Source organism: Melanaphis sacchari, unplaced genomic scaffold, assembly GCF_002803265.2.
Source record: "Melanaphis sacchari strain LSU unplaced genomic scaffold, SCAv2.0 Contig74_pilon_pilon, whole genome shotgun sequence".
In the NCBI taxonomy this organism is placed as follows: domain Eukaryota; kingdom Metazoa; phylum Arthropoda; class Insecta; order Hemiptera; family Aphididae; genus Melanaphis; species Melanaphis sacchari.
Window position 1 is genome coordinate 2,422,818 of NW_020271531.1, and position 17,609 is coordinate 2,440,426.

Sequence of the window (17,609 nt, forward strand, 5' to 3'; positions counted from 1 at the left end):
AACAATATTATATTACTCTTTACCCTCTGGTCAGAGCCTAAAAATAATCGTTTCCTTAAATTGCTAAGAGATGCGTCATGCCAAACATGGCAACTTCCGCATTGCTTAATGATGTCGTAGCAACCCAAATTCCGTAACAACGGCAACGTCTATTCTGTTCTAGCGTTCTGAATAACCTTCTGCATCACGGCGGCGGTATTAACGATTCCCTGAACCCGGATTACACATGACAGTATTTCCTAACTCTTTTGATATGCTGATCCACTATTATAGCAATTTATTTTACTAGGTTTACGCCTAAAAATAATTCTAATCGTTATAAATTACATATTAATAATGTAATGTGAATGCTGTGTCAACCCTTGTCAGATAAGGTTTTTTTTAAATTTTTTTATTTGTATAGACCTACGTATTTTCTTGATATACCCAATACTATAAATTATACATGCCATGTTTTTATTTAATATGTACTGTAGTAACCAGTCTGTGCTCTAACCATTTGATAATTGCATGCTTACGACGAAAGCCTGATAACGTCACTATGTCGGATGAGATTGAGATTGATTTAAATTATGTTAACTTGAAATAAAGTTTAACAAAGTAATTATTTATTTAATTTAAGAATTAAATTTGAAATATGAAATTAAGGTTTTTTGACAGAATCTATAAATATTCTATCGAAGAGTATATATTAGTCTAACACTGAGGAGGTACTCACTACTTATATAGGCGGCGATGCAGCTGTAACGAAGTCCTCGATTCATATAAGTTCTTTAGAACTAAGATGACTGTTAAACAATTTCTGAAGTTCTCCAGAACAGTGGCACGTAATTTAACATTTTGTTTTTGTGCTAGCTAAATGCAGCCAATGATGGCAGCATCAGTTGCCTGATCCTGGCGACGTGGTGTTGTGAAAATACCGTACTTAAGACCTACGTTCTAAAACAAAATTATTGAACTAAAATAAATAATAACATGAAAAGGTAAAGCGATATGCCACTAAACATTATAGCATGTTTCAAACAAATTTATAAACACCTTACATTCTAGAAAAAAAGAAATTATTAGGTTTTTAACAAAAAAAAAAAATCAAAATCGACCGTGGGCCGTAATAGAAAAAAAAAAATTATAAATGTTTACTAATTTTTATGCTCATTGTTTTCTGGTATCTCATCTGATAGTGCACGCTGTTAACCGGTTCAACTTCGTCCCCTTTTATCAGCTTGTGTATAATTAATACTTCTTTATTACATCTATAATTGCTTTATTGTTTTTTAATAATGCAACACCTGAAGTAAAAAAAAAAAAATTAAATTAAATAAAAATTAAAATAACATATTATATATATATTTTATTAATTTTTATTTAATTTAAATTAAATTTCTACCTCAGGTGTAGGAAAATTATGAAATACAATATTGAATTTTACAATTTATCTCTACATTCATTCTGTAATGATCAATTTTATCAAAATGAAAACATGTAATTATACTCTTATCTTTAAACTATCTATTTATCAAGGGGCTTATTTAAGTGTTCTTTATAATTAGATTCAAAATTGTTTCGGTAATGTTTATCGTTATTTTTACTATATAAATGTACCTCGATTTGGCGAAGTTTTTTCTTGCTCCGTGGCAATTAATACGGCTTCTTTGAAGTTTTTTATATTATGTCTGTATATTATATTATAATTGTCTGTACTGTTTTTGAAACGCCTGAAGTAAAAATACTAAGCACGTGCTAGTTTTTTGTGTACGCGATTATTTTTGCTCTATTGTTTTGCTTACCGTTAGTGCGTACGTTAATTCATGATATGCATAGTTTTCACAGACTTCGTCTGCAGGAGGGTCCCACTTAAAAATGTCTGAAGAAAAATAGAAGTATAACAATAACAATAATAATTATCGACTCTTGAATATTTTATTTATATATAATTTACTTACCTTTAGTGATGTCAGTTTTAACTTTATTCTATTGAAAGAAACCATTTATTATCACAGTTTTCTCTTTTTTGCTCATAATATGAGCACATTATTTAGTAGATAAAATGTATATAATAGTTAAATAATTTTACGTAATACAACCATAATGAGCGACAAGACTAGATAATAATAAAAAAAAAAAAACCGTAAATTCGTTATTCGTATTGTACATTTCGATGTGTGGTATTATCTACAACCTTAATAAAGTTACATTGATAACTGCACTGTGATTACGATTAATATTTGGTAGTACCTAATCACGGTTAGATTTATCATGAAAATTTTCTACTTGGGAACAATTACTGTTATCACGATGAGTGATGACTCTAATGAACCAATTATGAAAAATTTGTCAATGTGATTACAAATATACCTATATAATTTAAATATATTGATGTAATATTAAAATCAAATTTTTATTTATTATATAAGTCATGGGCCACAGATATCTAACACGCCTATGATGTTATGTTTTTCCTATTCTCTGTGTAAAATTTTTTGACTATGTTAGACCTTGCATCATGAATTTAGTTGTACGTGTAAGTACTGAGCTGAGTGTTATGCACTAATTATGAGATATAATTTCAATTCCTTCCATGTTGTAATTTCCCTGTACTTAACTTTATCTAATGCTTTCCCTTTAAGCTGTATAAATACTGCCACTACCTAGTATATCAGGTTTAGAAATTTCTAGTAATTTTGTTAATACGAAATCGCATTTGTAATTGAATGATATTGAATTGGTTTCATTTCCACCGATGAATACGGGAATAAATCTCAAAGTAGAAATAAAAATTAGATAACTTATTTTTTTTTTTAGTTAAGTCCCTCTTACTGTTTGGTTTAGGTACTTGCTATATCATTACTCGACTTGCTTGTACTCAATGAGTTAAACGTGTCGATTATAATTTGATTATCTGACTCAATTGTTTCTAAAATTAGGTCCATTTCAATTGGCCTTTCACTCCTCGTAAACATTTATCGAGTATAAACCTTTGGTTCTTAACTCTCAACAAATTTGAAGTAATATAAAGATGAATAAAACTTACACTGTATTCATTTGGTTTGAGAGGTGAAAGTATGAGTCCGTGAGCTGCTTGACCCCTTCATGAACTGCACTCAGTGAATAAACTCTGCTGGCTTGCGTAGTTGTTCTATGAAACACTTCACTAGCTAAAAACAGAAATATATTATATACAATTGAATATAATATGTAGAATTAAAATAAGAAATCAAGGAAAGCGGATTTAAAAAAAACTTTAATACATATTTAAGATTAATTTATACTCAAGATGTTATCATTTTACATTCTTTTGCTATTTTTTCATTTTCTGAATGTAGTTTGGATAATCTTAGATATTGTTTTTATCACCATGTAAACTAACACAAATAAAAAAAAACAGCACTTAATATTTAAGAGTGGTTTTAAAATTGTCTATAATATATGAATAGCATTCTCTGAAATATCACTAAATTAATACTGATCACAATCTCGAGTTTAATCTAAAGGCTAAAGTAATCTAATCATATCTCATCTTTTAAATACATTACCCAGTTTATTTTCACCATAAAAATTGTCTACGGCTAATATTGCGTCCCAGATAGTGTAGATAATGAGCATGCTAATCACCTAAAAACTATAATCACTAAAAAATATCACATGCTGAATTCGCACAATACTTTTAAGATAGCCAATCTTTGATGATGTTTTGGATGTCATAAAACACGAGTATGGGATAAATAATCTGAAAAGCTATAGACCTTAAGAACAGGAAAAGTAAACAATCAATAAATAAAAGATTTAGATCTATTGTAAAAATTTGAATATTTATTCGTATTCCATGTTTGTACTGTCAAACATAAAAGAGTAAGCAAAAGTATGTAAAGGTCTGATTGGCAGTGGTAAAATTAAATATTCTTCTACGATTCATATAAATATGATCTTTATTATAATACATTATTAAATATAACAACAATTTTTTTATTATTTGTTAATTATTTTATGTATTAAAAAAGTGAAGACTCCATAAGCAGGACATGCATAGAGGAGCCAAACGAATCAATAAAAACAGTGATGGAAGAAAATCTATGTGCGAAAAAGGATGTGAAAGCATGAATTGGAAAGAAAAATTCTTGGGAAGTACAACACCTTTCCTAATTTCATACCTTTCAAGCCTTCCAATCCATCACTCTCCGCATTATATCTTCTGTCCCATGGTATGTATCCAATTCCACATTTCAAAATGAATTAAAGATAGAAACAGTAAATCAATTAGCCAAAAAACATAAAAAATTTTACTCTAAATTACAATCTCATTCAAATCCTTTAATAACTGATCTTACATCCAATTCGCTTCCTAGAAATCATCCATGCTGTCTTAAGAAAAAGTGGTGCAGATATTGTGTATTTATTTATTGTATTTTCTAATTTTCTTATTATACATTGTAAATATTCTTAGAAAAAAAAAAATTTCTATTTATATAATTAATATTCAGAAATCTAAAATTAAAAAAAAATAAGAAATAATACTTTTTTAATATATTTATTTATACTTAGATAAAGGTTTGTATCGTAAAACTATTAAAATTGCTGATAAAGAAAATATTTAAAATGTTTTAAAGTACTTAAGTTTTTAAAAATTTAATTTATTCAGAATATTACAAATATAAGTTGTCTAACCTGATAACTATATAAGGAGTTTTATATAGCAGTATACCGTCAGTCAATTGTCTGCCGATGATGCGACTGGAACTACTGTCGAAGCGTATATTACGCTTTTATAAATATCAATATTTTTTTTAATAATAGATTTTCTTTTAAAAACTTATATTTAATTTATCAATTATAATTTAAAATTAATTCTATTATGTTATTATAATATTTTAGTAACATAAAAATAGTTTAATTAAATCTAGTTCGGTTATCATAAATTAATAATGCAAGATAAAACTGTTCCACCAATTAAGTTAATAATAATTAATGAAAATTTTGCAAGAATAAAACGTACAGATCAAAATAATGAAGTAACTTCAACAACTACCAATATGTCAAGTAAGTAACTATTACTATTGTATATTTATTTAATTCAATGTAAAACGTAAAACAGGTAAATCTATCAATAATTATATTGACTAAGTATGGTATATTGTGTACTACAGAATAAAAGAAAAACATTTCATGACAAAAGATAAAATATTTTTTAAGAGCAGAGACAAGCTATAGAGAATTAGAAACTAATACATGTTAATTATTTGATTCACGTCATTCGCTTTAGCTTAGAATAATGATGAATTATTATTTTAAATATACAATAATCCGAAACTAGAATAATTACTATATGGTGGTTATAAGGACCATTTATATTAATTTTTGTAGAGGGGGGGGGGTCTTAACCTTATTCGTTTTATGTGCCAACATTCAAAGATATTCCTTATAATGTTATCATTTTTGCAACCACAAAATTGTTTAAGTCAATAAATTATACATATTATACTGTCCTGATTTAATAGTTTTTAGTAATTCATAGAAATAATCATAAACGTTTTTAACATTCATTATTTACGGTAGACGATGGGTCCCTCTCTGATACACTTCTTGTTTCTTGAAATAAGTAAGTTTGACATATTATGTTTGAAAGAATAGTAGTAACTAGTAAGGTGTTCTTATATTTGGATATGAGTATTTTTTACGTATTAATGTGAAAAGACAAAACATTAAAGTAGTTTTGATTTGTACGATGAACGAGTTCGATCACGGAATTTTTTTAGACGGTGCATATTCAATAACACCATATATTATGACTATGAGTACTGAGTAATGTATACACCGCGTAACATGTAGAAGTACACTACCAAATAAAAATGATTATTATGTATTGTGTTCGTTCAAACGGTCTTTCCATTTTCGTGTATAAAAGGTTATGATTCGAGCAGAAGACATCTGCCACGCCATAAAAACTGTACCTATCCTTAAACTGAAGCATTCAATGACGACTAACACATTTCATCCTACGCCATCGATTTTTAGTGATTTCGCCGGATTCCAATGTTTGTATTTAATACATTCGAATCCCCTGACGGTAAACGATTTCTCAGTATAGTTCATATATAGTTTTAAACCTGAGCGTGTATGGTCATTGTTAAGAGCTGAGGAATTCATTCTGCCTAATGGTTTCGAACAATGGAAACCTGAAGAATGGACATTTGGTACTGGGTAGTAGCCAGTAGGACACTTTAAAACATTCCGTAGCGAATTAAGGGTTCCCAAAGTGTACGCCGCAATATATTTTTCAAGGGCATCGTAGCGCCGAGTAGTATCTCTGTAGTTTAAAAATCTTGTATTTAAACAACAACCGAGTGAAATTACATTTTTATAACATTTTATAAAAACCTCGGTTTCAAATGATGCGAGTCTAAAATGTTTAGGAACCGCTGTCTTAAAGAACGTCATTATAACACTAAAAACAAGTTTACTTGATTTAAAGTATGTAGTTATATAAGAAATACGATGTGGGTCTTACACTTGACCATAATTGTTTATTGAGATGGCGTATGTTTCACGTGTATAAATGTCTAGATTAATACGATTTCAATCATTACAGAAAATATATTTTTATCTTGTTTTTTTTATAACCTTAAGTGTTTTTTTCGTGTTGATGGCCCTAGTGTGATTATAATTTTGATATACTTTCTAGTTATTTCATAGCAGATAAAACTATTTTAATACATTTCGTAAAAATACATTCGCGGCAATACGATACGAGTTGTAAACTCAATAATTTATAATATTAAATATGTATTTAATAACAAAATATATTAAGTTTTAAATCACATCATCGTCTCAAACATAAAAATATTACTTATGATTGTGAAAAAAAAATCTGAAGTAGTATCGTAAGTAATAAAAATCATTGTGTAAATCAGACTACTTTTACTCTATAACATGAGCAGCTACTCACTCATCGACTCTATGACGTCACACGGCTATCCTTTAACTCTTATATTTCGTCAAATAATCATTTTTTTTAACTTCAGATTTTACCAAAATGTTTTTCATTATTTTGACTACAATAATACACCAAGAAACATAAAATTAAAAAAAAAAAATTAATGTTGTGACTTGTAATGTCCTTTAACGTTAATATTTTTAAAATGTCTTTATAATAAAAATCAACATTAAAATTATGATTATGTAAAATTAAACGATTAAATAAATACTTTTATGTTATAGCAAGTGTTTTTTTTTTAAGCCACATAATCTATGATTATACGTCATATTATTAACATCAATAATATGTAAATTAATAACAGATTACTATCATAAGCTTAATCCAAATTCCAAGAAAGATAGCAAGCAGAACGTATTTAATAAAGAGAACATAAGATTAAAAACATATTATCATGTAATTAGAATTATGATTATGTTCAGTTTTTTAATCTCATTTTCCTTAATTTAACATTAAACACGTTCTGATACTACCTTTTTTGGATTTACGTTTAAAATCATATCTGTAAATTTTTTTAATTACTGGCTTTCAGTTCCGTAAGTGTCAAATTCTTGTTCTTTAGTACTTATCAGTTTTGCGTTCAACACAAGTTCATATTTTATCATTTTTTATTGATTCATAAATGAAATACATAAATATATCTTTGAAATAAAGTTTTCTTCTTTTTTATACTTACAAATTTTATCTCATTTATTGTTATTTAACAAAAATACAAATCATATGAAACACGTAAACCGTAGACAATGTTATAATATACATAACAATTTACAAATATAAATCAAACAAGAAGCGATACTGAACCATTTTAGCAAGTAAATATTTTATTAATAAAAAAACTGTTTTTAGTGATCAAAGTTCAATATTATTCTTAAATAATACAATCTCTATAATATGCTGTATCACATTATGTTCGTCATAATAATATATTGTTGGTGTCAAATGTCAATTATTTACTATATCATTTACCACAAACGGGTAGCTATTACCTAGATTCTTGCTAGTTTCTGTATAGTATAAGTTAGCAAGATCTTTAGATCCAAAACGCATACATTTTGCATGATTAAATAAAAATACACTCTGGACTCCATAGTTTATACTTGTTAGTTTTTTCGTACACCAATAAACATCGATTAAAGTTTAAATTGAGTATTGTTTTCTAATTACATTATCTTTTAAAAAAGTTCATTGCCGTCTGTTCAATTTTAAACAATTAATGTCAATCAAATTATCGAACCATTTATGTGTCGCTCATGTCGCTGTCTGTGATTGCGGGTTAAATGTATTGGGCACATGTTTCGTGATCACTTTGTGTATTGTGTTGTATACTCGGTCCGTAAATAACAGGTAATGAAGATGATGATTGTAAACTTGACTTCAATATTATTTTCCCAATTCCTTTCATGAACAACTACACACAGAACACTATTCATTATTAATCGATCAACATTCAAATATACATTCTGTCATCTAAAAATTACAAACGAAATACCATGTAGGTACCTACTAAACTATATAATAATAAATACGTATGGACGTTTGTATACAATTGTAAAATAAATTAATATATTCAACTTAATTTGAATACTCATTACATTTTATATAGAGATTAGTATTTATTTGTGTAATTAATATGTGATTTTTAAACAAATAAATATATTGTAAATACTTATTTATGATTTTATTCAAATAAATGAAAATAAAAAAATATAAAAATATTTTGAGTGAATGATGAGAATATCATATAATATATTATATGTGTATTTATATCGTATCCTGTTTCCTTTAGGTACGTAAAAAGTTTAATGCATCAATGCTAAATAATTCTCAAACAAAAAAATAGTAAATTGCGAGTCTTAAAAATTGGGGCTTAGCTCACATAAAAAATGTATATTGACTGAAAAATCCAGCGAGTTTACGATTACAATTTATAATAACCAAAAATCATAATAATGTTACAATTATTGACGTTTTTATTGTATGAAGTATTGCGTATAATATTTTTAGTGAATAGTAGTATTCTGGTAAATATTTAGCAACAGACATTCTGGAGAAATTAGTCACGCGTATTAATCGTGTTTGTATAACTTCTGATCTTATGAAACGCATCGTTCAGTTTTCGAAAAATTCACATAACACACCCTTCAAACAAAAATAATAAATATTATATTCAAATGTTTCTTCGTATAAATATGTCATGCGATTCGTTAAGCTGTGATTCCTACATCATTAGATATAGAAACATATTATAACTAAACAAATTCTATAAAATAATATAATTTGACGGATCCGTTCAAAAACAGGAAAATTCGATACATTTATTTTTATAAAATATCAGGTAAATCATCCTGTTTTATATGTGTACTATAGTATCGTAATTTTTAAGTGTATCACGTCATTGAATATTTCAAATTTGAATTCAGCGATAATAAATCACTTAGTACCGACTACTATGTATATATTATATGTAACGAAAACGGAGACAATCGGTTAGTTTATATTTTATTAAGTATTTATTTTTTTTTTATATATATATATATAGTTATTAGTTACATATTTTTTGAAGATTTGTAATAAGGCGTAGGTTGAACTAATTATTTACAAAATGATCATTTATTTATATATATATAAGGACATGCCTTTTTTTATGATCCCATTTTGTGACGACACTAACATTTTTCAAATTTTTTTTCACAAGGTTGCACCAAATACTCATACGAGTGATCTTTTATTCACAATTTTATTTTATTTGTCATTGCAGTCATTTTGAGAAAGCACTAACTACACATGGGCGAAGTCGGATAATTAAACTAGTTCTATATATTAGTTATTATAACATAAATTATAGTGTATCTACAGAAAATAATAATTTAATAAATATATAACTCTTAATATTTTTTTAATTAAAACAAAATAACAAAAATAGAAAGAAATTATTATCTAACATGTAAATAATTACACGTAATTAAATATCATTAAAATTTTAATTTCAATTACTCATAAAAAATGATATGAGTTTATACTGAAATTTACTTTTTAATTCCAGTTAAAATATTTGTAAGTTTTTTTATGAACAATTAAAGTTCAAATATTGCCAATATTCGATAATTACTCAAAAACTATCAATTTATCCACAAGATATATTTTGTTATTTTGATGTAATATAAAAAATACTTATCTTAAAACTTAAAACAGTCCATTATTACTTTTTTATACCGAATAAAAATGTTAAAAAGATCAATTTTAAGATAATTATATAATTTTTATTTTTTTGTATACTATACATATTTTATATGTATATAAAATTGTGCTAAAATGCCTGGCCTAAATGTTTAAACATTTAATTTTCGGATTAAAGATAAATAAATAAAATGTATCGAAAATACTTATAAGTTCGAAAATCTTTAAAACCATGATAATTTTAAAACTATTTTTCATTGAAAATATATAAAATAATCAATTTTATTAACTAAAACTTGAATTTCACAATTTAATACAAAATGTATTATACAAGTATTTTTTACAGATATTAAAAAATATCGTAAATACTTAATCACAATTATATAATATATTATCGTAAATATTTTGTATGATTAATTTATAAATATGTACCTAATACAATGTTCAGATTCAAACTTTGAAGTCATTATATCTTATTATTATTTTTTAACGATTTAAATGTAAATCATATGTTTTTAAGCAACAAGTAATTAGGTATATTTAGATATCACTTTATCTCATATCTCTAGGTATATACATACAAAGATAAATGATTCATGAGGTTACAATTATATAAGTTAGGTATATGGTCAGGATAATATTAAACAATATTGTTTTTAAATTATACCCTCGACTTATTGAGATTTTCAAATCAACTTTCCTAAAATCCAACTAAGAGTTAAAGAATATTCATCAATTAAAAATAGCACCATTCAATACCTACATAATTGATGGTAATCTTCTTAAGTTTTAATTTTAACTATATGTTGATTATTTTTCATAATATGTAACAATGTTTTTTACTTATTAAAAAAATAGAATATTTAGAGGAACAAAATTAATTTTGCGGTGGTATTATGTTTTTATACATTCTATTTGCAACCAAGGTGATCTTTAGCTTTTAAGAATAGTATAATTTTTTTTTTTTTTTTTTATATACTTTTACACATCGGTAATTTTATCTTTTTAGTATTAATAGTTAATAAATTATCTTATTTTTATGTATTTAATTGTTTTATATAAATTATATTACTATAGTAATCTCAGTTTTTAATCATCTGTCTGCAGAATAAATTTAACCAAAATAAATATCATACGGTCGCCATTATTTTATATAATTAATACTATAGTATTGATTCAATAATGATTTTTTTTTTATTCTTATATACGTCCCATAATAATAAGAATGCTTTGATTTTCGACCTAGTGCGTGATTTCAAGTAAAAAATTGCATTAATTGGAATTATACTAATAACTCATTAAATAATAAATCAGTAACAAAAAAAAAAAAAAAATATATAGTAATCATTATTTCGAATCCATATTTATCATATTTGTTTTTTTTAAATATTACATAATAAAGAATCTATGGTTATTTAATATAAGTAAAATAAATTAAGTAAAAATAAATCAAGAAATATTTTAAGTATTCAAAAACGGATATAAGGTTATCTCTAAAATATTATTATTATTTGATTTTATAACAATTGTTTTTACTAAGAACCATTTTGGAAATTAAAATTTTAAATATAAATGTTTTATAACTTTAAGGTTATAGTTTTTATTTATCTAGCTCTCACTCTTCAATACAACCGCAATACTGATACAAATAATAACATTGTGACTTTTAAAACATTGACATCTCAAAGAGTAATTTATTTTTAAATTATTTTACTAACTGAACTAGCTGTTATATTTTATTTAGTTATCATTGTAATACTGTAAGTCTTAGCAATTTGCCTGTTTAACTAACATACTGTATAATGTATGGCGTAGAGTAAAGACTGGTGTGAAGATGATAATATCTTAAAAATTAATATAAATAATTTTTTTAATTTATTTATTCATGAACAATAATAATAGCTATAGCAGAGAAAAGTTTCATGTCTTTTCGAATAATTTATTTTAAATTATTATTCGTTATTTTTATTTAAATAAGAAATTTCGTTAATATATAATTTGATAAGTTAAGAAAAAATTGTGCATATTAATCGTATTTCTAATAACTCTATTAGATTGCTAAAAATATTTGAAGAATATTATACTAAATTTTCAAGCTTTTATGCCGAATAAAATCTTTTTATCTATTGATATTAATGAAAAAAAACTTAAAAAATTTAAATTTATAAAAATAGCTTAATATTAGTCAAAATATTTGGAAATAAAAGTTTCTAATATTGATATTTTTGGATTATAACAAAATAACTAAAAACGTTATTACACGTACAAATTTACCAGTAAATAATTTAAGCCAATTAAAAAAAAAAGTATTTTATACGACACCAAACGACCTAATGTATTATTAACGTACATGACTGTAAAAAAAATCATTATTCTAAAATTAAAATTAATACACTTATTGCTCTGCTCAAAATCTAAAATAAAAGAGATTCTATAACTCTCAGTTTATTTAAACTATAGGCATTTGATTACATATAAAAAACAATTGCAATTATTTCATTAATTTAAAAAAAAATTATAATTATACACATTCATGTTAAAAGAAGTTATTATAAAAATATTGAAAAGATAAAATTATAGATTAACCTAAGAATGTATCATTCATTTAATGGTAAAATGGTATAAACATTTAAAGATTAAAATACTTAATAGAATATTTTGTTTGAGTTATAATAATATTTCTTTAATTGTATATGATACTTTAAATATTATTTTTTAATGCGATAAATGTTTGATAAAATTCAACATTTCTGCAATAACTATGGTTTACTAATGATCAAGTTCTGTAGAATGTATAAGTATCAATGTATCATATATTTGGTCATCTTAATTTTGATATCAATTATTATCATTTATCATTTATCAATAATATACAGAACAATTTATAAGTTATTTAGTATACTATTTACTTCGTCAAAATTTGAGAGACTGATGTCTTTTACTCTCGTTTTGTGATCATTAATAAAATGTAAATTAGTTATTAATATTATATACATATAAATTACCTCTGTAGCTTTATTAGACTTTGAAACTGATTTCAATACTTTTAAATACGTAAAAAAATGAAATTTAATCGCTATGATTATTTCTAAAATAATTAATAAAAATAACAATAGGTAAAGTCACATCTTTCTAAACGTCAAACTACTAGGACATGTAAAATGAGATATGGCTTATTAAATATTAATATAAAAAAAAATAATTTATTTTCTATATTTTTTAATTTATGAATTAACAACTTCTAAGGAGCTTTGTATTAAATTTACAAGCATTTTTACTTAACGAAAAAATTACATTAGAATATTATATTCATATTCCTTATAATATTTTAAATGTTTTTAAATATTATTCCTATTTGTTTGAGTAATGAAATAAGAAATGAGCCCATTAAACGATTAACGTTTATAGTTAATGAGGAACTCTCTTTATATCTATAATTTTAATATATTTATACTAATTTAACTGTAATAAATATGTTAATATGTTAATTAAACAAACCATAATTATTTAATTTGTTCCACAGTTATTAAATATCTTACTTTTTACTTTTTATTTAATTTAATAATTAGATAATTGCACTATTGTAATTATGTAATTTGTAAATATTTCTCAAAGGGTTTCAAATCAGTTTATAATAATAAAATAAAACAAAAATATGTATATATGTATTACAATTACACTATTATATTTTTGATTATATAGTATGTAATCTAAAGTGGCAGTCTAAAATAGTCTATAAATTATAATTTATACAATTATTTGATGTAAAATTTAAAAAGCAGTTAATATTTTAAAATATTGTATCAAATAATCCAAAAATTGGAATGTCATATAGGTATTTCTTCATTTATTCAGTTATCCATCATTTACATATTATGTATCTACATATTTATATTCCAATTGAGTAAAATGTAATAAAACAAGTGTCTGTTTGTTATGATCATTGATTATAAATAATATTAGTATTAGTATTAATATAGACTACAGTACTATACAGATTACTAATGTTGTCTTAACGTAAAAATAAATGATAAATAAAATTGATCTTAAAATAATAAAATAATTTATTGTATAAGTATAACACGGCAAATATATTATAAAAATATATATTTAACATGCTATGGTAATTTCAATTAACAGATTGTATACTCCATTAAGGCAGGTGACAAACAAACACGATTTGTATATAATTAAATTAACAAATAAGTACATAAATAACTGAGTAAAAATCAAACGAATTGGTATGTATTCAAATTTTCATTAATAATATTGTAATTGATCAGTTTTTATATGACCTCTATTATAATTTATAGCGCCAACAAATGTAAAATATCCAATAAGTAAACGATTGGCAGATAAATGTAAAAAACCATAGACCGATAATATTGTGTTTAGCACTTTCACGTGTGACGAGTGTGTAATATTATACAAAAATAATAATCGTACAGTCAGTATTACGATGTTATTAATTATTTCACTAATTATAGTTAGCAATTAACTTACGTTTTAAACTTTCGTATTAAAATATCTCGTCCGTACATATTATTAATTATTATTGTAAATATAATTTGGTACCTATCATAGATCACTGTTTAATTATCAATTTATATTATAAAATATATACTATAATATATAACAAATAAACAATTGACATAAATGATGGCCGAACAACTGCTTTTAAACATTTTTAAGCATACTATCTTTAATTTTTATTCATATTATATTGAAATAAATGTATTTTAATGTACTTACACGTATATCAATATATCAATATTGATGCTTGCAATATTTATTTACTTAATTATTAAATGTTAAATACCCAGTAGACATTAGCCAGTAGGTACCTTATCTTCTGTAAAGGTAACGATTTTAGACGTATAATTCATTCGTGTAGTTAATTATTAAACAATGTTATACTTTATTATATAGAAAGTATTTATATATATATATAACCATACATAGTTTTCATTTATTCAATATGAATAATAATATTAATATTTAATAATAATAATTTAACGAAAAATTAATACGGAAACGACATTAATAAAATGTAATAAATCATTTATATACGTGAAACTTTAATGCCACGAACCTCAGTATTTGATACTTATATCAAAACTACACAAATTACATACATGTACGTATAATAAGTACCACTTAGGTCCGGACTGGGCAGGTGGGAGTTTCCCTGTGGGCCGCTTGAACTCACGCGTAGGGACGTTTTTTTTAGGTTAATCATTTAAGGCTCATTACTTTGTTGATAGACATACACATTTTCTAATGCGATTGTATTAAAAAACTGTCCAGTGGCATAATTTATGCTTATGTTAGCTGAATCTGATATTTTGATGGCGTTGGATAATGAAATCATAATCGATACAATTTCGCAAAAAAGCTCAAACCTTAACAAATTTCTTTATATGTATTTAATGTGTTTCTGGAGTCTAAACATATGTATTTTAAATAAAAATGATGACATTTCTTTGTACTAATAAATTTTTAATTTTTTTAATTTTTAATAAATAATTTAAGTGTTGAAATTCTCATAATAATATACAATCATTTTGTATAAAAATACATATTTTTAAGGTTGTTTTTATAGGTTTTCCTATGTGGCCGATTTTTTTTTATTTTCCCGGTAGAAATGTTTGACCCATTTTGGACCTGGTACCACTACTTTATAACCACAAATAAAAATATAATAAGATAAGTAATCCGGTAGTATAACAAGATTTTTTATCTAAAATTATACCATAGCTGCTTATAGAATCGTTAGAATTCCAATTTTCAGTTTTTCAATGGAAAAATTTTTATTAGTATTTTTATTTATTTTTAATATTAAGGTTAATAACCAATATAAATAAGTTTAATTAATTGCTCTACATTTTATATAATTTTAAACTAGTATTGAAATAATTGAAAAATAAATTGTTAAGTATTTATATGCTATAAAAATTGTAATATATTATTTAAATCGATAAAAACTAATTTAAAAAAAATACGATTTTAACTCAATAACCAATAATATTATTTAAAACGTTGTTACTTGTTATTCCATAGCATTTTTTTACTATTTTTTCAGTCTAATTTTATAATTGCAAAAATGCTATGATAATAATAATAATTTATTTTTATTTTACATTCAATATTTTACATTTTTATTGATTTAAATTATGTTATTCAAATTATTTCAATAATTATGTGTAAATTATATTTTATTGATTTTTTCTCCATCTAAAGAATTTTTCATCCAAAATTCAATGTTGCTTATATGACCAAAATATTTCGTAATAATGATACTTACACGTTTAAATATCCGAATAATATGTTATTGTGCACGACAAATTATTATTTTTATAGAAATTCACAACAAAATTGTGACATGTGTGTTGTGACCTACCTTTACGATATACGTCGACACTAGTTTTGTTGACAAAATATTTAACTGATATTTTCGTGTACGGTATATAACTTAAATAAAGAAGCTCGACAGTATACAATCACAAACAAGAGCACATATAACTATGGTAGTTGTGCAATATTGTTTTAGTATTGTTAATAACATCATAAATTCGTAAATATCCTATTTTACAAAACTCAATATTCATATCAGAATAACAAAAAAAAAAAAAATAATAATAATGATGCGCCAATAAAATCCATACCAAAAATATATAATACACTCAGTACATTTGATAGTATTATGCTATACACAATATTTTTTTTATCAATGTCGAAGCCCTAAGAAAAGCTATCACTAACTGTGCCAACTCTAACTTCACTAGTGTCATATCTGCAGTACATTTAAAACAACTTGAGAGAGTGTATATAATATTTCTTTGAAATAAACGTAATATTAATTCGAAAGAGTTTACACATTTCCTTCAGGAACCTAAACATAATGTTAACCCGTAAAAATTTACTAGTTTTAAAAATCGGGAGAATTTGCCACTGTCTCCTCACAACTGTATTATATTACCAATACTGTGCAATATCTAGACAATTGTATCTAGATACTTTATTTAAATACAAATATTTATTTTTTTATAATATAATCTAAACTAGATAAAAGTAATTTAAAGTATCTTTTATCTATGTCTTTAAATAAAATAGTTATCTAAGATAATTTATCTTGATAATATTTTGTGAAAAGATTTTCAATTTTCATTCACATATTATATAAAAAATTTTATTTTTGTGGAAAAGGTGTTAAATTTACCAAGTTATTTTTTTATAGTCTGTTTATTCTATTTTATTTTCATGTTATTTTATATTTATTTATTACGTGTAAACACACATAATACTTCAGTAGTTTTTTTTTTTATAGTTTATTGTTTATTATCTACGCAAACACAACAGGTAATTTTATTTAAAATACACGTATTTACAAATGTAAAAATTTTAATTTATGTATGGTATTTTTCAAATACAAGTTTTAAATTAT

General features: G+C 24.2%; 1 protein-coding gene across 1 annotated transcript in view; it reads left to right on the forward strand.

Moving 5' to 3' along the window:
- The first annotated feature begins 4,904 nt into the window (after positions 1-4,904).
- The window catches only part of LOC112601101, a 31,302-nt gene continuing 18,597 nt past the window's right edge, over positions 4,905-17,609 (forward strand). The window contains 1 exon segment of the mRNA XM_025348531.1: positions 4,905-5,034. Within this exon segment, the coding sequence (XP_025204316.1) occupies positions 4,920-5,034 (115 nt within the window). The 5' untranslated portion in view covers positions 4,905-4,919.